This window comes from Gadus chalcogrammus, chromosome 4 (genome assembly GCF_026213295.1).
Source record: "Gadus chalcogrammus isolate NIFS_2021 chromosome 4, NIFS_Gcha_1.0, whole genome shotgun sequence".
NCBI lineage: Eukaryota > Metazoa > Chordata > Actinopteri > Gadiformes > Gadidae > Gadus > Gadus chalcogrammus.
Window position 1 is genome coordinate 11,313,237 of NC_079415.1, and position 26,582 is coordinate 11,339,818.

Here is a 26,582-nt window from a genome sequence, read left to right on the forward strand (position 1 = left end):
GCAGGGTCACACAGACATCGTCAGCTTGCTCCTGAAACACGGGGCCCCCCCCAACGAGATCACCACGGTGAGCTCCCGGGCCGAACCCCCTCTCATAGTCCTAAAGACTGCCCCTTCAGACTTCTTCTTTTTTTTTGGGGGGGGGGGGGGGTTTCAGGCACACGTTTCCAGTCTTTATCTTATATTCAACATAGATACCGAAAGTACTAGCGATAAATAATCACGATGCAGTGATTATTAACTTGCAAACACCTGCTACCGCGGCGGGTCCCTTTGGACAGACACGTCAAGTGATGATGTCCTTCCATAACTACCTTCCCTCGCATATGAACTGCTGCGTGGTGAGTCTCAAGGGCGAAGTGTGCCACTGTGTCCGTACTCTAGCTATTTGATCTTTATCTTTATTACACCATTATCGTTATAATCTCCGCCTGGAGGATGATGGTTTTCTTTGACAGCGGCGTCCCTTATTGTCTGCTCCTTTGCCCCTTTGATACTGAGCGATGTCACAGTCGTCTTAAGATGAATATATACTGACTTGGATATTTCACTCTCTTGCATCACAGTGCAAAATAAGGGGCAGACTGTGTTCAACTGCTTTATAATAGTTTCATAAAGGTGTAATAGTGAAAGAATAATGTATGCTATCACGAGAACATTTTACGAAAAATGTATAATATACGTAATATTAAAATATTGTTTATAAGTGTGTAATGTACTAATGAGGCGATTGAAGGTAGATATTTTTAGATATATATACATATATAAAGGCAGAAACAATGAGGAGAATAGAAAACTTCACTTCCCAAATGAAAATGTTTACATGTTCTTTGGGAACACGTAATGGATAAAGGAATCTTAATGGAGAAATGTCATGTGATGGTGGTGTTGATTGAGTGTTATTTATGTAGTTTACTTGACATTAGCATCTTAAGTCTGCTGTAGCCCTAATTGGCTATTAACACAAACACAAAGTCACACCAGCGGTGGTGAACAGTAAAATGTGGAGGTTTCCAAACGAAAACATGCAAAATGGAGGCCGGTGTAGAAATACTAACATTTAAAGCCCCTGCTGAATGGGACATGATGCCTAGCTCCCCCCTTCAGTTTTGTGTTTCAGACCACACTCTGTGCCGCCTCTCCCTGCTGGAGCCCTGCTCCAATATAACATAGGATGGTCGCTCGATCCCAGATTATATTTAACAACCCTCCATTTTTGGCCTGTCTAGAACGGGACGTCCCCCCTGGGCATCGCCAAGCGCCTGGGATACATCTCTGTTATCGACGTGCTCAAATTGGTCACCGAGGAGTCTGTTTCTGCGGTGAGCAGCAAATAGATCTGCACGCTCGCACGCACACTCACACACACATACATACATACACATGCACACACACACACACACACACACACACACACACACAAACACACACACAGACACATGCTAGTTGATTAGCATGCCCACATGGATGAACAACGCAGTAAACACACACGCACAAACACACACACACACACACACACACACACACACACACACACACACACACACACACACACACACACACACACACACACACACACACACACACACACACACACACACACTCACACAGGCGCATACACACACATGCTGGTTGATTAGCATGCACACATGGATGAACAACGAAGACACAAACACACACAAGGGTTCACACGCATGACTTGCAGCGTAACAACCTAGAAACTGGGACCAGGACTCCACTGATACGACACACAAACAACACTACTTCTTCCAGCATCCAGCTGGGTTTGTGAGTGGCTGTTAACTTTTGACAAGGACTAAAAGAAGATTTGTTGTTTCCTTTTCTTATCTCTCTCTCTCTCTCTCTCTCTCTCTCTCTCTCTCTCCTTCGCTTATCGTCATTTCCTCACGGAAGATCACGACTGAGAAGCATCGAATGAGTTTCCCTGAGACTGTGGATGAGATTTTGGATGTTTCAGAGGACGAAGGTATGAGGCTCTTTTGTTGCATTCTTTAACATAATCCTTTAGATGAGATGATGATGCTGCTCTGTGGGGTTGTGTAGACTCGCATTGCACGGTACAAAAAATAATGCATGACCAAGCTTCTTAACTACCTCTTTTCCCCCACTGTGCTTCGTAGGGGTTGCCCAGCTTACCTTAGGTAGGACCGCTGTCTCTGTTCTGCCTGTCCGACACCTAAAGTGTACTTTGTGGCTTCATTGTGGATTTGCGCTGACTCTCGGCGTCACTAACCGTGTGGAAAAAAATTATTTACCTCAAACTCCAACGTCCAGCTCTGTTGTATTGTTGTTCTTGGCTTTCGATTCTCTCTCTCTCTCTCTCTCTCTCTCTCTCTCTCGCTCTCTCTCCCTCTCTCGCTCTCTCGCTCTCTCTTTCTCTCTCTCTCTCTCTCTCTCCTCTCTCTCCACCTCACTCTGTCTCTCTCCCCCCCTCTTTCTCTCTCTCTCTCTCTCTCTCTCTCTCTCTCTCTCTCTCTCTCTCTCTCTCTCTCTCTCTCTCTCTCTCTCTCTCTCTCTCTCTCTCTCTCTCTCTCTCTCTCTCTCTCTCTCTCTCTCTCTCTCCCTTCAGTTGTTTACGACGTAGCGTGGTAACAATGTGTCTGTGTATTATACCGTTGGCATGTCTGTCTGAGTGTGGGTGTTTTGTTTTTAAAAGGCCTCCATTTCTGCGGGTGGGGGGGGGGGGGGCATTATTGTGGTGCTGACCGCGTTGCTGTGCCTTTTCAAACAATGTTGTGCTCGTGCTCATTGTGGTGGATGTAGTGTGTTGCTAATTGGGAAATAATTGAATGACACACCATATTGCTCAGCAGCTGAGACTGTCTTCCGTACAAAAGTACGCACACACATATGCACACAGGAAATGGCACTCTTTCCACGTACCATTGAGGCGCAATTCAATCTAAAGAAATAGAAACGCATATTGGAATCAAAGCTCGTAGCCTTCAGCCTCTGCTCACACTTCTAAATAAGTAAATGGGATCATAATAAGTGGCCAATTTCTACATTAACAATTTAAATTGCAGTTTTACTTCAGTATAATTATTTTTTAAGAAAGCAATCAGGCTCAAAATGAACACATGCCACCAGCCAATGAGTTTTCGATGTGACTCTTTGGCAGGCAAAGAAACTCTGTGTTATATATTAAAAACAGCAGCTTGGCTGGTCGGTTTTTCCGCTCTGGCAGGTGAAAAGACAAATTCTACATGCACATTTTGGACCCTGAAAGTATTACTTCTACACCATTTTGTGCAAGACTTAAACAGAGGATTTTCTCTGATGCAGAAGCTTCCATAACCCCATCATGTCTTACATCCTCCGCTGTCACGATTACTAAAAAAGCCTGTCATACTCTGGTGGTGTTGCCAGGCGGGGTCTAACCTAACACTCTTCAAACCTCTTCTTCTTCTCACTACGTCTCCGTCAGCTCTGATGATGTGGTTGTGTCGTTGTGGCTGTTGTTGTTGATGGTGTTGTTGGTGTCAATGGTTGTGCTGATCTTTTGCTTGGACCACCAAAAAAAAAAAAACACTTGCAGCAGCTTTTGTGATGCTCGGGTCCTTCTTCGCGGGACTAAAGAATTGGTACACAAAAATCCTGGAAAGATTGAAACTCTGACACATTGCTGCGTTTCGTTCTTGTACCTCATCTCGACGCGTCGGTTGGTCTTTGCTAGGCGATGAGCTACTGGGCATGGATGGGGGTCGCTACCTGAAGCTGGACGACTTCAAGGACCAGGACGACGACTTCCTTTCCCCCAAGAGGACCATGCGGGACTTCGAGAGCGGAATGGGAACCACGTGAGTGATCCGGTTGAACGAGGAGATCGGAGAAAATGGCTTGATTTTAATGTTGACGGTGATCGATTTTTCTGGGAAATTTGGAGATTTTAAGCTTAAGTGGAGATTGTAGGCTTAAAAATGTATTACTGAGCTTTTTGTTGCCTGTAGGGGCAGAAATCTAAATATTTATTTCTCTTTGCATTGTACAAAACATTTTTCTTGCCAAAGTGCACGATAGCATCTAGAATCCAGATGAAATCAGGTGATGCTATAGATATGTTTAAAGTGACGTCTCGAAGAACTTCATGCTAATTTAGTTCTGTTATCTATCGCCGGGAGGGGAGCAATTACTGCTTATCGCCAAAGAGTACGAAACGAAAATCGTAGAGATTTCCCGCACAGAGATTAAAGATCATCTTCAAATGAGGTACAACTGAAAATAAGAGCGTGTGACCTTCTCAACCTAAAGGTTTTTCTGAGACGGATCGACACTACAAAACGTATAGGATTGTACGAAAAAGTATGCAATTATCTGTCCTGAGATGAGGCAAGCTCTTTTACCAGGGTTAAACATGGCATGGGGAAGGATAAAAATGGAATCATCTAAATCTGTTATATGTCTCTCACTCCTATGCTCTCTCTCTCTCTCTCTCTCTCTCTCTCTCTCTCTCTCTCTCTCTCTCTCTCTCTCTCTCTCTCTCTCTCTCTCTCTCTCTCTCTCTCTCTCTCTCTCTCTCTCCCTAAGGCCCTACTCCCCAGCCATTCCCCGGATCCCGTGTGTGTCTCCAGAGACGGTGCTGTTAGACCAGGTAACTGCCGCCGCCAGCGTTTTATTCATGGGGAGAAGCCCTTTGTTTGCCCTCTGGTTTCCATCCTATGAATGTTCACCCCTGTATGGCCTATCCTTGATGTTAAAACCACCATGAACGTTGTTCACATACTATACATTACGTGGTGTACATCCACCCACAATCAATCAATACCCAGGGGACTTTTCTCTTTCCTCTCTTAATTATCTAGACTGGCAAAACCACAACAACAACAACAACAGCAAAAGAAAGAAAATAACCTGTTGAAATCAGCCACAACATTGATACTGATTAAAACATCAACCTTTTGAATTTGCATGCACTTCAATCAACCTTGCACTTTTCAGGGGTTTATCCTCATTGCTGAACACACTTACTCTCAGTCGCATTGAACAAAAAGCGTCTGATAATAAATCGAATGTCATGTAATCAGCCAAATGGTTTTTCCGTGGGTTCTCCAGCACACGCCCCTCCCCCTCCCCAAGGAGTACGACGACGACTCCCTGATCCCCAGCAGCCCCGCCACGGAGACCTCCGACAACGTCAGCCCGGTGGCCAGCCCCATCCACACTGGGTGAGACCGCCCGTCTGTCTGGGGCTCTTTCTGTCTGTCGCTCTGCATACCCCTCTGCAACTTTTGTTGAGGGCTAATGTCAGAATATCCCTGGTTGTAAGCTGTTATCTACGTTATTATGATCATCTTTGTCGCTTTTAGAGATGGGAAAACTTTAGGAGCTGTTAATATAGTTGGCAAGGGCAAGGTAACTTTATTTATGCAGCACTTTTAATACACGAGGCAGACTCAAAGTGCTTCACATTGAAACATATCTCATATTAGTTGACGTTAATATGAGAATATCATTAGTTGCTAGCTATAAGAGCAGACGCTCATTCTAGAATATTATTTGCCCCAAGCTATTATGGTGGATATTAATATGGGAATATAAGTTGTTGTATAAGACGTTAATAGTCCTGATTCAACATCCATCTGTGTTTAGAAGTAAGATGGCTGCTAGGAGATAAGGCCCATAGCAGACTGGTGATAGTAGTTGTTAGATATGATATTAGACGTTGATAACAGCAGGGTAGATATTCATATTAGAGTAAAGTTAAATTTTCTATTCTTTTGATATGTTTTCCCTGCGCTCAGTGTGTCCACACCTTTCAGTGGTTGTCTCCTTGTTGTCTGGAAAAGATGAGCTGAGATCTTTGTATCTGTCTTGACCTTTTGACAGACCTAGTGAGATCCTCGTGGATTCATGTTTTAGATTTGCTTGTTAGCTCGATTTTCGTATTTGTAAACGGAAATGTGACATTAGCTATTATATTACCCACAATGTTGAGATAGTAGTTGCTTTTTCGCTATTATATTACACATTAATACTAAAATATGAATAGTACATTTTCAGTATTCATCCAAGTAATAATAACTTTTACTTTCTTAAACGTTAATATGAAAATATTAGAAGCTCATATGACATTATTAAACGTTGTTAGCCATTACTTAAACGTGTAAATAGCAATATAAGTCGCGTTAGCTATTCTATTAGCTGCTAATACGAGAACCTTAGCAGTTATCATAGGAAGTGAACGTGACAATAACAGCTGAACCTGTGTGTGTGTGTGTGTGTGTGTGTGTGTGTGTGTGTGTGTGTGTGTGTGTGTGTGTGTGTGTGTGTGTGTGTGTGTGTGTGTGTGTTCCCCCCTCAGCTTCCTGGTGAGCTTCATGGTGGACGCGCGCGGCGGCTCCATGCGCGGCAGCCGCCACCACGGCCTGCGCGTCATCATCCCGCCGCGCACCTGCGCCGCACCCACGCGCATCACCTGCCGCCTGGTGAAGCCCCAGAAGCTGAGCACGCCCCCCCCCCTGGTGGAGGGCGAGGGGCTGGCCAGCCGCATCATCTCCCTGGGGCCCTCCAGCATGCAGTTCCTGGGGTCAGTGGGTCACAGGGGTCGGGGGTCCTATTGGGGGTCCGATGTAGGCGCCGATGGATTAAGCGCCCCGGGATTAATTTAATTTTAATCTGAATTGCAATTTTTGGTCGTTGCCGTTAGCTTTCGTGAAAGGTTGCAATTTTTGTGTTTGACAAAGAAATAGAAAATCTGATTTTGTGCAGAAAATGACACGCATGGATACACATTTGAGACGATAGTTTATGCACTATTGTTGCTAAGCCTAGTTTCATATTGCTCAGCCATATAATTGCCAACTTCGTCGAAATGTAGTGATCACAGTGACACCTAGTGGACAGTTTTTTAAGTGACATTAAGTGCTATTTGGACAAGGAGCCAATTTAATAAAATAATAACGTTTTCACTTGACTCCACATCCAGTAAGGACGTGTAGGCGATGATGAATCATTAAAAGTCATTCTGAATCTCTAGTATAAAACACACTTTTCACTTAATGCGTCATCGTAGGAGGAACAAAGATGTCACTCAGAATGCTAATTATTGGTCTTGCCGACACGGGCAGCACTCATAACACAAATTCGCCGGGTTTGACCCATAATCGGTGTTATGAGATGTGTTGTGCGTTGATGTGACGTGTGCGTGTGCGTCCGCAGGCCGGTCATCGTGGAGATCCCCCACTTCGCGGCGCTGGGCCGCGGCGACCGCGAGCTGGTGGTGCTGCGCAGCGAGAACGGCTCCGTCTGGAAAGAGCACCGCAACCGCTACGGCGACGAGGTGCTGGAAACCATCCTGAACGGCATGGATGAAGGTGAGTGGGACGTGAAGACCGCCCCCCTGCCCCCGACGCCCCCCGACCCCTGACCCCCCCCGCTGGGGCAGATCAGTCAGGGTTAATCCCCGTGGTGACGCTGGAGGGCGCGACAAGGACGCCTGCAAAAATACAAGAGAGAGTCGTGTCAGCATAATATATGGAGGCACGACCCCACCTCAGCACCACCCACCGGTCGTCATCACACACACACACACACACACACACACACACACACACACACACACACACACACACACACACACACACACACACACACACACACACACACACACACACACACACAAGAGCCGGCTCATTGACGAGGAGTCACTGAGACTACGCGCAGGAGGGCAGAGTCATTACGGAGGCTGTAGGAGGGCCGTGCTGAACTCATTAGCCGGGGGCGTCCCTGGCCCGGCCCCAGAGAGGGGCGTCTGGTAATGCGTGCTCTGACTGGGATCAATCTAATCCCAGCGCCACTCATTTATCCTGCCGGTGATACATCCTTGCATGAATTAACCTTGCCTTTTTTTTACGCTCACTTCAACATTGATTGATTCTTGCTATTATTTTTAGTGCCTCGATGACATATTTCAAATTGTCTCACAATGTTTTGGACTTTTCTATTAAAGTTGTTAGGGTTAACGTCTTCATCGGACACGAATATATTGTAACGGTGATACAAATAACCATGAAAGTCAGACAGCAGGGTGTCCGCGCATCCTCAAAACGTCTTAAATTCATGTTTCTAAATTTAAGGCCTTAAAAAGTCGTAAATTCGTTACAAATGTCATATGCTGGTCTTAAATACTGTAACTCAAGGTCTTAAATTTGTCAGGGCAGGACTATTTATTTATTTATTTTTCTCGTGGGACTTTTCTGGAAGGACATGTAGAGAGGCTTCTTTCTTGCTAGCTGCATCTATAAACGACTATCTGCGTGCTTTCTAACTAGTCTGCGACAATGGGTAGGTGCAAATTCAAGGACAGTTGGCTGGAAGACGTCCGTTTCCGAGGTTGGCTGGTGTCTGTTACCAACCTCCACCATCGTGTGTTTTAGGTCTTAAATTTCATTCAAGGTCGTATCAAGAAGCTTTTAAAAAGTCTTAAATTTGACTTGCTGAAACCTGCAGATACCCTGGACAGTATAACACTAAAGCTGAAAGAGTGAACATATGCAAAGAGGTTCACACGGTCCTTAATAACAGCCCCATTCTCTCTTCCTCTCTCCTCCCCTCCCCCCTCCCCCCTCCCCCTCCCCCTCCCCCTCTCTCTCTCTCTCCCCAGATCTGGAGAGCTTGGACGAGCTGGAGAAGAAGAGGATCCGTCGCATCATCTCCACCGACTTCCCGCTCTACTTTGCGGTGGTGTCCCGTGTCCAGCAGGAGAGCGACCTGATCGGCCCGGAGGGCGGCCGGCTCACCAGTAAGCTGGTCCCCCACGTGGAGGCCATCTTCCCCGAGACGGCCGTCACCAAGAGGGTCCGCCTGGGCCTGCAGGTAGGAAGGAAGGGAGGGAGGGGTGAGGGAGGGAGGGGCTGATGGTGGGAGAGAGGGCGAGAGGGAGGAAGGGGAGGAGGGAGGGAAGGATGGAGAGAGGGAAGGAGGGAGACTGATGTCCCCAAGAGAGTACGCCTGGGCCTGCAGGCGATGACAGAGGGGAAGATTAAAAGGCGGGGATGAGAGTCTGGATGGAAAAGCGAAAGGAGGGATAGGGCGGGATGAGGAGCGAGAGGAAGAAGGAATGGAGGGGCTGGGAGTGAGGAGGGAAGGAAAGAATGGAGTAGGAAGGACGAGGAGAGCGAGAGGTCTCTGAAGCCCTGAGGGGTTAGAAGGAGGGGGCACAATCAATAAATACATTTGCATTGATAAACAGATGCAAAGTATGATTTTCCCATTCTTTGAAATGACCTCGTACCCTTGGCTGTCATCATCTTCAACCATCAACACGTTCACATCTCGTTTGATACGTGTCATTTCTAAATGTATCTTCAAAAACCACAGATTGTTCATGCAACCGGATGCACACTGCATGCTTCTCTCCTCCTCACATACACGGCACAGTTATGCTTCTCGATTTTACATGTCTTATTTTTCATTTTAAGTTTGAACATTGACATTTATCAGCGTTGTTTGTCACGGCTTACTTTGTGACGGCTTGCATGTGTCCGATCATTTTGCTTGTGATTTTCCTTTATGGTTCTCTTTTCCTTTGATCCAGCCATCCACCCCACCTCACTTTGCTGGTTTTAAGTAGTGAGCCACACCGCTCCAGACGCTGCACTGTTCTGAGTTGGGTCGGGGGGGGGGGCTATCACTGGGTTTGCATGCGCGAGTAAGACTGCGAGCTTGCCGTCACCTGTGTTGCCTTCCTCTGTCCTCCTCCACCTCTTGCTCTGATGTTCTGTCTGCCCACGTCTGGCCCGTCGTCCATCCCCTTCTCCAACCCACTCCTCAACCCAACTCCTCTCGGGGGAGAACAAAAACGCTCCGTCCCCCTCACCTCCGAGTGTCCCCCCATCCTCTCACACATTACACATTAATACTCAAATATAAATAGTATATTCCCCCCCCCCCAGGCCCAGCCGATCCCCGACGAGATGCTGACACGGCAGCTGGGCAACCAGGCCACCTTCAGCCCCGTGGTCACCGTGGAGCCGCGCCGCCGCAAGTTCCACCGGCCCATCGGGCTGCGCATCCCGCTGCCGCCCTCCTGGAAGGACCTCCGGGGGGACGCCGGCGAGGGGGACACGGCCAGCCTGCGGCTCCTCTGCAGCGTCATCGGTGAGCGGCCCAATCAGAGCGGAGCGACCCCGACGAACCCGGGGGGGGGGGGGGGGGTTCTCGGCGAGGTGTTTGTGTTTTGGGTCCGGTTTTGGGTGCTTTTGGCTATTATGTTAAACATTACATAAAGATTTACATTACATTAATCTGACAAGGAAGAGGGAGGAACACACACATGCACACACACATGCACAACCTGTTCAGCTGATGTCGCCACGTTCACTTCCGATAATTACGGCTAACTGCTAAGGTTCTCGTATTAGTAGTTAAAAGAATACCGGTAGCTAATGGTGACCGATATTCCAAATTTTAACATCTAAAGCCCAGTTCAGACCAAAGATTCACCTTGCAACGGCTTGCAACTCGCAACTCCTTGCGACTTCTTGCGACGAGACGGGCTGCGACGTTCTAAAACTGGGCCGTTCACACTGGCTGCAACGGGCTGCGATGCTAGGTGGTTTCCCTAGAAACTGTGAACGCTCTGGCACAGCTGAGAGCCGCAACAGAATCATTTGCGTAGGTTAGGTTCGATTAGTTAGGTTTGCGATTAGTTAGGTTTGCAATTCGTTTTATTTTTATTTTGCTTGAGAGTAGGCTGGAGTTACTGTGTTTAGTCATTCTCCGGATATCGGATATTTCAATCGGATATTTTTTATGCTGGAGTGGACAGTACGGTACCGGGACGGAGTAAGGCCGTGACGTACAAGTTGTTCTGTGCTGTGATTGGCTGAAGAGAAATAGTTAAATCGCCGCGTTCTAAAACTGGACCTTGCGATTTGACATGTTCAATCTCTGGCGACTCCTTGCGACTCCTTGCGACTCCTTGCAACGACACGTTCAAACCGCCCCTGCGACGTTCTAAAACCGTCTCGTTGCAAGCCGTTGCAAGGTTAATCTTTGGTCCGAACTGGGCTTTAGTAATGGCTTATGTTAATAGTGACATATGAACTTCTAGTATACTAATATTAACCTCAAGTAATATTCATTATTACCTAAATGTATACTCTGCCGGCCTTCTTTTTAAACAGGGTGAAGGGCGTTGGTAAAGGCGGAAGGAAAATAGATAAAAGAGTCACCCACTCACTTAGGGAGGTAGGTAGGAACGATAAAACGAGAGGAAGGATAGGGAGACACAGTGGAGAGTCGTGCACAGCCTCACCTAGATGTCCTTGATCGCAGGGACCAGCCAGCATGAATCATAGTTTTGTTGTTGCTGATGTGTGTTTTGCGTGTTGTGTGGCAGGGGGGACAGCGCCAGCTCAGTGGGAAGACATCACAGGGACCACCAAGCTGATGTACGCCCACAACTGCGCCAACTTCACCACCAATGTTTCAGCGAGGTGAGCGTCGCTGTCTGTCCGTCGGTCTGTACTCTACTGTGTGTGTGTGTTCGTATTTTTTTTTACTGTCAAGCTTACTCTTTAGCAATGTCTTTTCATGAACTATCTTTATTATTATGTTATATTATTTATATAATTCTATATATTTTACTGTTCCAACTCTTTTATGATCAAATCTATCTTTTTGTGATTCCTCTCTTTCAAGATTCCTCTCTTTTGTGTGATCTATATCTCTTGAGGTGATACATCCCTCCACATTCTCTATCCCGCGATCCATATCTGTTTTCCAACCTAATCTCCGTCCGGCGATCCATCACTCTTCCCACAATCTAATCTCTCCGCTCTGTGATCCATCGCTCTCCCCTTGACGGATCCCTCCCCCCCTCTGGCTGCCCCCCTCCAGGTTCTGGCTGGCCGACTGCCCGCGCACGGCCGAGGCGGTGACCTTCGCCAACCTGCTGTACCGCGAGCTGATGTCGGTGCCCTACATGGCCAAGTTCGTGGTGTTCGCCAAGATGAACGAGGCGCGCGAGGGGCGCCTGCGCTGCTACTGCATGACCGACGACAAGATGGACAAGACCCTGGAGCTGCACGAGAACTTCAGCGAGGTCGCACGCAGCCGCGACATAGAGGTGGGCGCAAGGGGTCAAGAGGGGTCGCGTGGGACTGTTTAATTTCTTTGTGAAATGCCTTGTGATTCGTTGAAGCCGCTGCACAATATATATCCAATGCATTGTTATTATAAATGCAATTTCTATATCATTTTGTACTAATTGCTATTGTTGGTCATGTATTTTGTGCAAGAGGAATCATAGTGATACATAAACACAGATTTACCTTTGTATACGTATGTGTGTTCGCACGTGTGTGTGCGTGTGTGCGTGTGTGCCTGTGTGTGTGTGTGTGTGTGTGTGCCTGTGTGTGTGTGTGAGCAGGTGATGGAGGGAATGCCTCTGCACCTGGAGTGCTCCGGGAACCTGGTCCCGGTGAGGAAGGCCACCCAGCAGCCGCGTAGCTTCAGCTTCCAGGCCTTCAGAGACAACCGGCTCCCTGTCCCAGTCAAGGTCTGTTTAATCTCCCCCCCTCCCCCATCTCTCTCTCTCTCTCTCCCTCCCACTCCTTATCTCTCTCTCTCTTTCTGTGTATCTATGTTGTACATACCTGTTGTTACTGCTGCTGCTGTGTCCTAATATCTGTGTCTGTTTGGAGCCAATGTGATTCAGGAAGTATTAGTTTTAAATTTTCGCTTTTTCCGTTGTGATTTATTTTCTACGTGATTCGTATTGTTTATGGCTTTCCTGCGGAACAGGGGATCCGTCTAGCTGCCCTTAGTGTTGTCGTGTCGGTGTGCGTGTTTGTGTCTGTGTGTGTGTCGTGCTTTTACCTGTGTGTTAATGTTTCTCATCCATTTCTCGTTTCCATAAGGCATTTCATTCACAGCGGACTGCACATACGTCTCATCTTTATTTATTCTTTATAAGTCATGCACCAAAAAGTGTTCACAGGGCTCACAGGGAAATTAATGCAGTATGTTATATTTTCTTCTCTTTCTTAGTTTGGGTGCATCGCCCCAGTTTAAGATTAGAACAAATAATAAAAAGGGTATTTAAATTGGGTTCTCATCTCAGTCCTCTCGGAATTTGTGTGTCATTTGTAGTAAAATACATTCATTGCATGGATATATTTTGCCGGTCAAACTCCCCTCCATCCTCACCTGTGTCACACAACTGTTCATCATTCTCTGCCAAGTCCAGACTTACCTATTTTAGTGGAAGTGGTAGTAGTGTTCATTCATCTCTCATGTTTCTGAATTCCTATTTTCTTTTTATTTCTAAGTTTGTATGTCCATCCATGTGTTCTCTGTCCATCTGCCTGGCTAACCGTCGGTCTGTCTGTGTATCTGTCCCTCAGTCTGTCTGACTGTCTCTCTGTCTTTGTCTGTCTGCCTGCCTGCCGAACTGTCTGTCTCTCGGCCCGTCTGTCTTGTCTCTCTGTCTGTCTGTCTAATTTCTTCGTCAGTCTGTCTGTCTGTCCCGTCTCCTTTTCTGTCTCTCTGTCTGTCCGTCAGACTGTCTGTCTGTATCCGTCTGTGTGTGTCTCTTTATCTGTTTGTCTGCGTGCCAGTCTGTCTGTCTGTGTGTCCCCCTGTTTGTCCTTGTCTCAGAGCGTGTGACCTTGTGTGGTCACACAAGGTCAGTGTAGCCGTACGCCCCCCCCCCCCCCGACAAATGCCCCGCCTAGAGGCGTCGGCCGTTTGCACGCCCCTTGTAGGACTCTCTCACTTTTTTCCTTTGCCTTGCCTGCTTATCTTGCGGCCTTGCGTGTCTGTACGTGTCTGTCTCACTGTCTCTCTTTCTCCCTCACACGGTCACTGTATCTGTCTGGTCTGACAGACGTCCAGGTAAAATGAGCAGGTAAATCTCTCCCTCTCTCGCCTGCCTGTGGACTGCTTCCATTTCCCAACTCCCCAACCGTCCCCTGCGCGTCCCCCTCTCCCCCCCCCCCCCCCCCCCCCCCCGACTCCCAACCGCCATCACTAGGAGGTCTAACGCCGTGCTGCTTTGTTTCTCTTTCTCCCATCTCTCTCTCTCTCCCTCTCCCTCTACTTCTCCTTCTCTCTCTTTCTCTTTCTCTTTCTCTTTTCTATCCATGTCTCTTTCTATTCCATCGTATGCCTCTCTCTACTCTATCCTATGTCTCTCTGCTCGAATCCTACCTCTAAATAACTGAACCAGGTCAGAGACATGAACAAGGATGCCACAGGGTTTCTGTCATTCCTGCGGAAGTCTACCAAGTACGAGGAAACACAACACGTGTTGTGTAACCTCAACATCACCATGCCTCCCTGTGTCAAGGTATTTTCTCTCCGACTCTCTGTCTCTCTGGTTTAGGTGTCTTCAGAATCGCTGAGCTATTTTTCTAATATTACAGTGTATTTGTCACATTGAAGTCATTTATCCATATTATATCGGACCAATAGAGAACGCAATTCCTGTACCAATGCGATTGGTCCAATGAGTGTTCTAATGTTTCTCTGGTCAACATTTTGGGTAGAAACAGTGTTGTAATTGCAGGCCGGGATTTGATCCGTATGAAGCAGTAGTTCCTTATCTTGCTAGAGCTTCTATGTATGTAGTGCCACTGCACTAGTTCAAGAGAATAGCCCAGTGCGAAGGTGCCCCTTTGATGAAAAGTATCTCCAAATCGTCAGGGGCGATTCTAGGGAGTGTGGGGGCCCTAGGCAGAGGATTGTTGACGGGACGGGACGGGACGGGGGGTATGGAGCAGATTGTTGACGGGGGGGGGAGGGGGGGGGGGGGGGGTATGGGCGATTGTTGACGGGGGGGGGGGGGGGGTATGGGCGATTGTTGTTGATTTTTTTTGGCTCTAGGGGGCCCCCGAGTAGTGGCCCGGGGCCCCAAGCAATTGCGGGGCCCCAGGCATTGCCTGGTATGCCTAATGGGATGCAGCGCCTCTGCAAATCGTGTGCTGAAGATGGTAACACACGATCAATGAAACCGATCCCTTGTGTTCATCTCAGGCCGCCGGGAGTGAGGAGCGCAGGCGAACTCTGACCCCGCTCGCCCTGAGGGAGCGCTACAGTGCCCTGAACGAACCTGCCGTGGGTGAGTCCCTCCACCACCACACCAGTCTCCCCCACTCACCCCTCAAGTGTTCCTCATAGACCAGGAGAGTGAGGCAGAACCCCTGAATGTTTGCACTGAAATAAAAACCCTCTGCTTCCTAACTCTCTCTATCTCTGTCTCTCTCTCTCTCTCTCTGTGTCTCTCTCTCTCTCTCTCTCTCTCTCTCTCTCTCTCTCTCTCTCTCTCTCTCTCTCTCTCTCTCTCTCTGTCTCTGTCTCTGTCTCTGTCTCTGTCTCTGCCTCACACTCTCTCTCTCTCTCTCTCTCTCTGTGTCTGTCTCTCTCTCTGCCTCACACTCTCTACCTCTCTCTGTGTCTGTTTCTCTCTCTGTCTCTCTCTCTCTCTCTGTGTCTCTCTCTGTCTCTCTCTCTGTGTCTGTCCCTCTCTCTGTCTCACACTCTCTACCTCTCTCGCCCACGCATGGCACTCAGACGGGGCCTGGGGTGCAGTGCATTGCTCTGCTCTACACTGTATGCTTGATGGTTCTCCCTTAGTTCCGGGTAAAGGGGACCCTGAGTGGAATGTGCGCCCATAGGTTTGCAGCAGTCCCCCAAATGACAACCCCCCCCCCCCCCCCCCCCCCCCCGACCCCCAGGAACAATGGCTCCACGGCAAACAGAGGATATTCATTTTTTTCGGTCAATCTCCTCCTCTTGTTGTTCCTGATTGTCCTGGTAGCCATGACGACCCGAGGAATGACGACCTCTGTGATTGGTCCTTGCATGGCGCTGGTTTTTTTTCTCCCTCCACTGCGACACCCGTTGGCATGACAGCACCGGACAGTAGATTAGCACTGGGAATGGGCGGGGCCTCGCAGTGGAGCTAGACAGAGGAGCCGTCCGATTGGCCCATTTAAATGTGGATGACGGATGGGGCGGAACAAGGCCTTTTCTGTCTTGATGTAACAGCGCTGCCATATTGCACTTACAGTAGTTCCCTTGACGATGATCGCTGAATGCCACAGTGTCCGATTAAACGAGCATTTGAATGATGCGTTGCCCATCTATCCATGTACCCCCTGATTCTAACCCACCGTCACTCTATGGCCTGCTACCCCAGAGCATCACATTGATCTAACATGACTCGGTACTTTATGGGCCATGCTCATCCCTCTTGACCACAAGAGTGGTCTTTTGTCAAGGTAAGTTCAACCTAAAAAAGACAAACAAAAGCACTTTGTTTGTAGTGATGGTGTATTTGTTTGGAAGCTAGCATCAAATGTTTTACTGAGGTATCGAGTGATCACTGGCAATCATGGGACATTAATCAATGATCTTGTTAAGTTATGTCCTCCCTAGGTTCGTCAAGACATTAGAATACGATTGTTATGATATTAGTAGTCCTGCTAACACTTTACAATAAGGGTATAATAATTAACCATTAAATCACATTAGGTAATGCAATATTTATTAACTAACAGATGGTTAACATGGCCCAGTAATCATTTACGAATGGTGTTCATCTTAACTAATGGATGAATAAAGCCCCCTAACCCAGTACCCCTATTCCTATACCCTGTGCTAATGCTATATAATAATGCTTAAAAATGCATTAACTTATGTTAATGAATGGATAATTAATGTCCCCTTATTGTACAGTGTTACCCCCATGCAGTGTTAGAGTCCTATGCAGGCTTTTGAATGTCCAACAGTGAATGAGTGTCTCACATGTTGATGTCTGGTTGTGTTTAGCCTCAGTCAACGTCATAGAGAGGACAGAGCTCAAGATCAACCTTATATCAGAGCAGCTGGGCTTGAGTTGGGCAGGTATGTTCAAGCCATGTCTTTACTTTGTGTAAAAAATAACATCATATTAGTGTTCTGAAGGTCTGTCATCTGGATCTGACACCCACATTTTCCGTTCTCTGTCTGTTTGTCTTGTCTGGTACCAACTGGTACCGTCTGACTGTGTGTCTGTCTGCTACTGTCTGACTGTGTGTCTGACTGTCTGCGACTGGTGTGATCTGTCTGTCTCTGTCTCTGTATCTGGCCCTGTCTGTCTGTCTATCTGTCTGGTACTGCCCGCCCCCTGGGTCATCAGAGCTGGCCCGGGAGCTGCTGTTCAGCGTGGACGAGATCAACCGGATCCGCGTGGACCATCCCAACTCTCTGCAGGACCAGAGCTCGGCCCTGCTCAGCCTGTGGGTCAACCGGGAGGGCAAGAGAGCCAAGAGTGAGTCCAGGGAAGCCCCAAGCACACATAGCACACGTTCCGGTTCACGTTTGTAGCGTTACCCAAGGGGAAGAAATCGAGTCGTTTCAACAGAGCAAAGCGCGTGGAACATGAATGCTGCCGGGTTCGTGTTGTTTTGTTCCTTCGTAATGGACTGAAAGTCTGTTCCGTGAAATGTAAAAGCACTATTTAGCTTTTTTCCTGATCTGTCTGTGTGCTCTAGGCTTTAACATCGCACAATTGTCTGTGCGAGTGGTGTTGCTACCTGACCAAAGTTAAAGAGGCGGTTGGTAAGAACATAATATCTCTAGAGTAATGTGGCTGCCTGCCCAATGTTAAAGTGGGAGTAGGTACGAGTTGTGCGTTGCAAAAAGAGAGAGCAGAAGAGAGCCAGATTTTGAAAAGAAACCCCCCTTTGCGTTACTCTGCCACTGACATGTGTTGCATACACACGCCTGTGATTGGTCAGGCAAAATGGATTCCCGCAACCAATCAGGATAGAGATTCTCAGTTTTGTCAGAAATGAGGCGTAGTCTAAAATCGATATCGGTCGACAGGTGACCAGATACTCTCACAGCGCATCCCACTCACTAGACACTAACGCATGTCACTCAAATAACAGCTGTTCAATTGTACCTTCAGCAGCTTTAAAGGTGACATATTATACCACCAGGTGTGAGTGTGATTAGCTGTTACAAGCAGTTTTGGAACTCAGCCTCTTCCGACATCACAAGTGGGCGTCTCCACCTAGATGTGTGCTGGATAGATCAGTCTACCAGCCTACCCAGTGGACCGTAGCAAACGTTGCTCATCTATCCTTCATAAATCTAGGCTAACACGCCCACCTCACACTCTCACACACACACCTGGTGGTATAATATGTCACCTTTTAATAGTCGCGCTGTTGTTGCGGACGCAGTTCTCCTCGTAGCATCTTCTCCCTCTCTGTCTTCCCTCTCCCTGTGGTGGTCCAGTGGAGAGTCTGTACGGAGCTCTGAGGATCATCGAGAGGGGGGATATCGTCAGCTCCCTGGAGAGCCAGGCCCAAACGCTGGCCCCCAGAGCCCCGGAGCACGGGGCCGGTCGGCTGGTGGAACACGACTCCTCCCTGCTCTCACCCAGTGTTAATGGTAAGGTACACGCACACACGCATACACACCAAGCCTCACACACCCACACACCAGGCCTCACACACGCACACACACACACACACACACACACACACACACACACACACACACACACACACACACACACACACACACACACACACACACACACACACACACACACACACACAGCCTCAGACACATGCACACAGACACACAGAGACACATCGGCATGCACACACCAAGCCTGAAAGATGCAGAGGCAGACACACACACACACACACACACACACACACACACACACACACACACACACACACACACACACACACACACACACACACACACACACACACACACACACACACACACACACACACACCAAGCCTCACACATACACACACACACACCAAGAATCACACACATACACACACACACACACCAAGCCTCACACACATAGAGACACACAGGCACGCACACACAAAGCCACACACATGAAGAGAAACGGACCCAAACAAGCACACACACAAAACCAAGCCTCACACACAAACAACACAGCCTCGCCCACAACCCTCAAAACCCCAACGACGTCACAGACCCCGTCACATGAAGCCGGCTGAACACGGGGACGGCTGCGGTCCGCGAGCCCACTGCCAGCAGGCGCTCACCCCCCTGCTGCTGGTGTGTGTATGTGTGTCTCTGTCGCTCCACAAGAGGCCACGGACACAAGGCCAGCTCCCCTAGTACACAGGCCGCGGGCCATTAGACCCCCGTTCCTCAGGAGGGGTAAGTCCACGAGGCGCTCGTGCATGGTTGCTATGACGATGTCGATGACGCTGATGATGATGAAGTTGAAGGATGAGAACGAATGTTGACGCTCACCTGATTGTTAGCGCATCGGAGGAATGGTGCGTGTGCACACGTGTGTGCGTGTGTCTGTGTGTGTGCGTCTCACAGCATACCCCTGACCGTGGTTGTGGTAGGAGCATGTCCACACAGCACTGCCTGCGTGCGTTGCCCCCGGCGGGGCGTAAAGTCATCGCTCTAGTCGCGCTACCCATGCTTCAGCCTCTGGCAGCGTATCGGATCATACCCGCATCATAGCAGCTGCAGAGCTAGCCCCCATGCAGCAGCAGCAGCTTCGAGTGTGTGTCCGTAAATGACGAGTAAGGTGCACATATCACACGGTCGCCCAGATTGTCCTTTCATAATGTCGCTATTTGAAATTGTGACTTATAGTGTATAGACGCCTTTGTTGCTTCTATTTCGAAACGAGACGTGCGCGTGTGTGTGTGCGTGTGTGTGTGTGTGTGTGTGTGTGTGTGTGTGTGTGTGTGTGTGTGTGTGTGTGTGTGTGTGTGTGTGTGAGAAGGATGGCTACATGTCTGAAAAACACACTAACTAGCAGATAGCTTTGGCCCTTCATACTGTTTTTCTTAGCCTCTTCATTCTAAACCTCTCTCTATCTCTTAATCTCTCTCTTGCGCTCTCTAACTTTGTTGCTCTCTCTTATTCCCTGAGTACAAGGTGTAATTTCAGCATATAAATCGTGTTTAGAGGATGGCTTTTGGAAGTGTTTGAAACACATTACAACGTTCTTATTTCAATGACTTGAAATTCTGCCTTATGCTCAGGAGTCTCTCTCTCTCTCTCTCTCTCTCGCTCTCTCTCTCTCTCTCTCTCTCTCTCTCTCTCTCTCTCTCTCTCTCTCTCTCCCTGTGTATGTATTTCACTCTGAAACTCTTAACATGTCATATCTGCTGCCTATAGCCGCGCTCTGCGTCCTCTGCGTCCTCTGCGTCCTCCTCTTCTAACTAACAGCTCTTCCCGTCCGACCTCTGACCTCATAAGACCTCATGTTGACCTCTGGGCCTCCTCCTCCCTCCTCTCATCTTATGTCTTCGCGCTCCTCCCTTGCTCATTCGAGCTGGGGGCCTCTTCCTCCTCCTCCTCCTCCTCCTCCTCCTCCTCCTCCACCTCCTCTTCAGCCAGCTCTGTGTGTGTACTACCTATGTGTGCATGTGCATGTTGCATGCATTGCTGTGGTAGAATTTAACATAATTTATAACTTTGCCGTTCCTTGTGTGCATGGCATGCTTTCAACCTGTGTTTTCACACACTGAATGGTTCCTCAATCTACTACTCAAACACTATGTTGATTATTCTACCGTTTCCTTGTGGTGGTCCTCCCTGTGAGAGGGTTTGTGTTTGGACCCTCAGCGTAAACGCAACACATGCTCCTATGTGTCCGTGACGGGAGATCAGTCCCCCCATGGGCAAAGCGTCCTTTCGGACCCATCTTTTAACATACGTTACCACGGTAACCAGGATCAAGTCGATCTTACCACTACATTCATATTACTGTATTGAATACCATTAACAGACACCCAACACACTGTACGATCGAAATCGTGTCACACTGAATCCACAAATGGCAGAGGATCACTTTGAGCGCGTGTGTTTAAGTAAACACGTCACTTTACTTCTCGTCATGTTTAATGTGACACTATGTGTCGCCATGAAGTGAATTGCATAATATCCCTTTAGTCTTTCCAGTAGGCATGACATGGGGCACTTAAATTCAAACATCGACTCAATAGGAATAAATCCAACTAATAAAGAAGTCATTAAAGGTCAGCACTCATCCCTTGGTCTGAGTCATGATGTTTTGCCCATGTCAGAACGGATCTCTCCCCACGTATGACTTGGTGTACCGTCTGACCACCGCCCGACCCCAGGATTCCCGTTACAGTCCTCATAGTAATGTGGGTGTGTTTAATACAGAGAGCTCGCCATAAACCCAAAGGTGTGTGCATCTGTGTTCCAGCCTGTGTGTAGCATCTGTGTTTGTGCAGTGTGTGTATGTGCAGTGTGTTTTTGTGCAGTGGGTGTTTGTTTGGTGTATGTTTGTGTGTGTGTGTGTGTGTGTGTGTGTGTGTGTGTGTGTGTGTGTGTGTGTGTGTGTGTGTGTGTGTGTGTGTGTGTGTGTGTGTGTGTGTGTGTGTGTTAGTGTATGCGTTGACTTTGTTGTGGTGTGATGTTTTGTTCGTGCCATGACTTTCTGTGAAGTTTATTGTCAGTCTTTCACATTATGTGCCTCTTTGTGTGGACACCAGTCTTTTTGTGTTTTGGTGTGTGTCTATGTGTGTGTCATTGTATGTGTGTTGTGTTTGTGTGCAGACTTACGTTCAAAATGGCAGGAGAGAAGGGAAAGGCTAACCCAGACCCATCTGCTCCATTCTAACTCTGATCCATCTCTATTCTAACGCCATCCCATGCTTTACCACCTACCCTCAACCCTGTCCTCCATCGTCTGCCCCAAGAGACCCACAGACATGCTCACTTCGTTCCCATTGACTGATATTACTACTGCCTTTTCAACCATACCAGCTCCATTTTAGTAGTATTTCAACCATTAACTGACACATGAATGATGATATCAACATATTCTCTAGAGTTTTATTGCACAATTATTATTATTATTATTAACTTTAATTAGGCGCTGTTAAATTGGCCCTGTGTCACGCCTAAAATACTGTATGTTGGTAACATAAAGCAGATAGAAATCTACAGTGGAGTAAAGTCAAGGTTTTAAAGTGTTTCTATTGTTTTGATTCTTAATACTATCAACGGAGGAACAGTTATTCAGTAACTCAATGGAACCTTTTCCTAGTTAAATAAAGGTTAAATCAAATAAAATACAAAACACTACCTTCTGTATGCCAGTGCGGTAAAATAAACATAAACATTATAATGAAACTCAACTTAGTTTTCAATAAGACTATCAATCACAACATAATATCACAAAATATTAGACCTGACCTTCACACTGAGTGGCCATTGACATACAAAATGGAATCTTTGCTCAATTTGTAAACTACTCTCAGCCTTTCCATAATTTGCACCCACTTCACTAAAGGAGAATACTAAACAGCTAGCAGTACACAGGAGACCTATGCAGCCCTAAACATAGACGCTTTCAACTGGATTTTTAACCCAATGAACCAAGATAAAAGGAGAAGATATTATAATTGCCCTTTTATTATTACATTTGCTGCCTTATTACTGGAACCAATTGTAGTTGATAGTCGTACTTGAGTAAATTATTTAGAGTAATATAATCAATCTGAGGTGTCAGATATGAGAAATAATTTGGCAATTATTCAATTGCAAATGAAGATTTAAACATATGAATACTTGTCTTACATTAATTATAAATGTATTAATCTTTTGGGTGGATTTCCCCTTTAACTCATCTTGGCTAATCCCACTTGTTAAAGCTCATTGATCCACTCTAAGTACTTATCTAAAGCATTGCAAAGATATTTCATTAAGTGCGTTGAAGACAATGAGAATGGCTTTCGAATATCTTACTTTGTGTTTATGAGGAATTTCCGAGCATAGCATGAAAATGTTTGCATTTGATGCAAAACAGAACGTACAATAAAATCTGTATGTGTTCAGTCACAGCTGTTTTTTAAAGTGAGGATAAACGTATGTGTGTTATGCTTATAATGGTTGAAAGTTAAGAGGGCAACTGCACACACGTTCTCGGAAACTAGCAAAACTACCGTATATCTACCATACAGAGTGACGTTTAATAGATTTGGACATAAAATATGAATTAAACCGACTTTATGCTTTTGATACAGGCTTAATGGTGGTTAATATGAATGTAGAGCTGAGCAAGTGGGTGAAAATCTCATTCTATTTTAATTTCATCTTGACCTTAAAATGGTTATTAAAGAGCCAGTGAACCCAAAACCACTTACTTGTTTTAAATGTGATAATTTCTCTTATATAATCGTCAACATGGTAATCTATGCCACTTCTTCACTGTTAATGAAATAAGTCCCTAATTTAGAGTAAAAAGGTGTGAAATCCTATGTTTTCACCATTCTCCCTGAAACACGATGTGAACGTTCCACTCTGCTGCGGAAGAGGTGGCGGTCTTTTCGTGAGATCAGACTACCTTCTAGTCTGACATTATCACCAGTTCATGTGAACGTGGGGAGCTCGGTCTGGGCAGTGGTAGACTGAAAGTCGGGCTTTATAGACAATTATAGCGTAACGCTACGGTCTGTGTGGATGGCGAAGCTCCGTCTGAGTAGCCATGTATTTAATTTCCACATTCGCGTGAGGCCTGTGCTTCCTTGACCCCTGTAGTATAACGAGTCTACAGTGTGGCGGATTTCATAAACAACACTGCTTATATAATGCTCATAACAATACTTAAAAAGTATCTTAAAGTTGCCGTGGGTCATAACCATGGGGATAACAAGCCACCTTCTTCCCTAAAACTCTCAGCCCAAAACAGATTGCTTTAAATCACATGGTCTCACTGGCTCTTTAAGAAAAAGGATGTTCTGTGTTCATGGATTAAAATATTCAACTTAATTGAACAAAGACTGGTGCTAAACTAACTTATTCATTTATGAACCGCATCGCTGTTTGTGCAATGTGACGCTCAATTATTCAAGTAAAGTTAAGTAAATATAGGATTGTATGGTTTGTTAAAAAGGAACATATGCTGAAACATTGCTGATAGTGTGTGTGTGTGTGTGTGTGTGTGCGTGCTGGTCTGTGCGTGTGCTGGTCCATGTGTGTGCTGGTGGGTGTGTTTGTATGTGTGCGTGCGTGGGTTTATCTGTTTGCACTGGTCCATGTTTGCTGGTGGGTGTGTGCTGGTGTGCTGGGGTGCCACTGTCTCATGAATGATGAATTCAAGCGCAGTCATATCAGTATGTGAGACGGGCAACGCAGGAATGCATGACTCTGATGCAAGTTCACTCGTACCGGCAACAGTACCTTGCAGTACCTCTGTGGAATCTGCAAGATGCTGCTGACCCACACACACACATAACTTGCAACAAGGGTTGGAACGATAATGCAGATTCTTGCATAACAGTTTTGCAAGCATCTGTCATGAAGTACAAATGTATCCGTAAATATATTTGAATTCATTTAACCTTTATGGGAAGATTTCTAAATATCGTGCCAACCTGACTTGCAGCACGCAACACATAATATGTTATCCCCCTACAAGGGAACCCTTCTTCTGTTGCAGCTTAACTCCTCATAGAGAAACCTTTATGAGGTTTCTCCATCACCCATCACCTGGACAACAGTGAATGCCACTCCCGTATCCCTAAACCTGTCCCAATGATGTTAATCTCAGCTGCAGGTGCAGCAACAGTGCATTATAATTATGAACACATTACCTTAGCAATTGCTCAAGATATGAATTGAAAAATGTAATATTTACCAATTCCATACTTTGTGCAATTATTCAGCTAAAACGTAATGTATATAATTGTGATGGGCCCTTCCTTTTAAACCGGAAGTTGGGTAAATAGTTTTGATCGGCAAGCACAAAATTTAAAGTTCACAATTTAGTTTTAGGCTCAAGTTCTTAGGTGTGCACAAATTATCTGGAAAAAAACAAACACATACCCAAAACCGCATTCCCTTTCTCGCTGTAAACCAACCACGCATCCTCCAAACACGCCCCAGTGGGACAGGGTTGAACCACCCCCACGGTGTCCCCTGCTAGGGCCCAGAAACAGCCCCCTTCCACCGCCCCCTTCCCCTGTGCCTGCACGCTGCTATCCTCTCTCCTCTCCCCTTGCCCCCCTGCTCCAGGCTACGGGCTGCTGCAAGAGGAGCTGCTCCTCTCCCCGGCCTCCATGCAGTACAGCCTGCCCTCGCCGCTGGGCTCGGAGCCCTACTGGAGGGAGGTGTCGGGCCTGGAGTGCGCCCCCATCGCCACCACCGAGGAGGACACGCTGCTGGAGATGTCGGACGTGCAGGTGTGGCCGGCGGGGGTCAGCCCCTCGCTGGTGACGGTGGAGGACTCGTCCCTGGACGGCAGCCGGGCCGACGACTCGGAGGGCGCCACGCTCTCCCTCCCCTACAGCCTGGGCCGGCCCAGCAGCGGGCTGAGCGGCGCCAGCGGCTCCATCATGGAGCTAGAGGAGGAGGAGGAGGAGGAGGAGGAGGAAGGGGAGGTGGAGGAGGAGGAGGAGGAGGTGGAGGCGGCGGCGTCGCTGGGGCCCGCCGCTGTGCTGGCGGAGCGGGACAGGGTGAGGGCCAGCGGGGCCGTGCCCAAGGTCAACCTCAACGGCCAGCTGGGAGGTCAGAGGTCGGCGGGAGAAGGAGGAGGAGGAGGAGGAGGAGCGAGAGGAGGAGGAGGAGGAGGTGTAGGGCTGGGTTCAGTGGAAGGCTTCTCTGTTGTTACAGGCCAGCAGGTGTACGCCCAGCTGTGTCAGATCTCCGGGCTGAGCGGGGCGTCGGACCACAACGGTGACAGGTAGGGTCCACACACACACAGCACAGGCCCCTCGAATCGTCGCTCGCGTTCCCCCGTTCCCGTTGCTGGTGCTGATCGCTTTCCGTCTTCATTTGCTTCTTTCTTCCTTTGTTGTTTGTTTGCTTGTGTTTGTTGTTTGTCTCTCTCTCTCTCTCTCTCTCTCTCTCTCTCTGTCTCTGTCTCTCTCTCTCTCTCTCTCTCTCTCTCTCTCTCTCTCTCTCTCTCTCTCTCTCTCCCCCTCCCTCTTCCTCTCCCTCTCTCTCTCTGTGTGTTGCAGAGTGGTGGGCGGCGGGGCCTTCCAGCCCTACCTCCCCGACCGGGACTCTGGCGGGGTGGGGGTGCCCGGGTGGGCGGCCTCCAGGGTCCGGATGCCGTCGGCGTCGCTTGGCTTCCGCGGCGTCGAGGGCGGGCCGGGCCTGCGCGTGGCCCAGGAGGCCCTCCAGACCGTGGTGTGTGACATGGGCTACTCCTGGGTGCTGTGTAGGCGGCCCCTACTGCAGGGCGCCCTGCCCTTTAACAGGGGGCTGGGCTTCTCTCCGCAGGAGGCGGGGCTACGCACCTTTGAACAGGATTGGAGGCGGGGCCAGGTCAGGTTACCGTGCCGACCGCCTGTCAGCAGTCCCCGTGCCCCGAGGACTGGCTTCTTGCCTTCGCCCAAGCCTGAAGTTTTATTTCATTTTTTTATGTCTATGTTTTATTAGTCCCGACGATCACTGACGACGATGAAACGGCGTTGTTTCATTCATGCCATCTAACATTTTTGGAATGGCTAAAATAACGACCCATCAAAGTGAATACTTTTGATGATGAAATGCTGACGCAGAAATGTGTTGAGAAGTTTGGTGCAACACATGGGAAATATACCTTGTAGCTGAGGTTTGAGGCG

The 26,582-nt window shown here is 47.8% G+C and overlaps 1 protein-coding gene across 1 annotated transcript in view; it reads left to right on the forward strand.

The window, feature by feature from the left end:
* Window positions 1–26,582, forward strand: part of ank1b (ankyrin 1, erythrocytic b) — a 76,131-nt gene that overhangs the window by 46,814 nt on the left and 2,735 nt on the right. The window contains exons 20-39 of the mRNA XM_056588510.1: window positions 1–67; window positions 1,230–1,322; window positions 1,915–1,987; window positions 3,698–3,821; window positions 4,549–4,612; window positions 5,074–5,186; window positions 6,323–6,547; window positions 7,180–7,334; window positions 8,624–8,835; window positions 9,915–10,119; window positions 11,363–11,459; window positions 11,863–12,091; window positions 12,395–12,523; window positions 14,195–14,314; window positions 15,001–15,085; window positions 16,798–16,872; window positions 17,147–17,278; window positions 18,253–18,408; window positions 25,030–25,696; window positions 25,974–26,145. The exon at window positions 1–67 is cut by the window's left edge and continues 32 nt beyond it. Of these exons, the coding sequence (XP_056444485.1) occupies window positions 1–67; window positions 1,230–1,322; window positions 1,915–1,987; window positions 3,698–3,821; window positions 4,549–4,612; window positions 5,074–5,186; window positions 6,323–6,547; window positions 7,180–7,334; window positions 8,624–8,835; window positions 9,915–10,119; window positions 11,363–11,459; window positions 11,863–12,091; window positions 12,395–12,523; window positions 14,195–14,314; window positions 15,001–15,085; window positions 16,798–16,872; window positions 17,147–17,278; window positions 18,253–18,408; window positions 25,030–25,696; window positions 25,974–26,145 (3,193 nt within the window). The remainder of the gene's footprint in view (window positions 68–1,229; window positions 1,323–1,914; window positions 1,988–3,697; window positions 3,822–4,548; window positions 4,613–5,073; window positions 5,187–6,322; window positions 6,548–7,179; window positions 7,335–8,623; window positions 8,836–9,914; window positions 10,120–11,362; window positions 11,460–11,862; window positions 12,092–12,394; window positions 12,524–14,194; window positions 14,315–15,000; window positions 15,086–16,797; window positions 16,873–17,146; window positions 17,279–18,252; window positions 18,409–25,029; window positions 25,697–25,973; window positions 26,146–26,582) is intronic.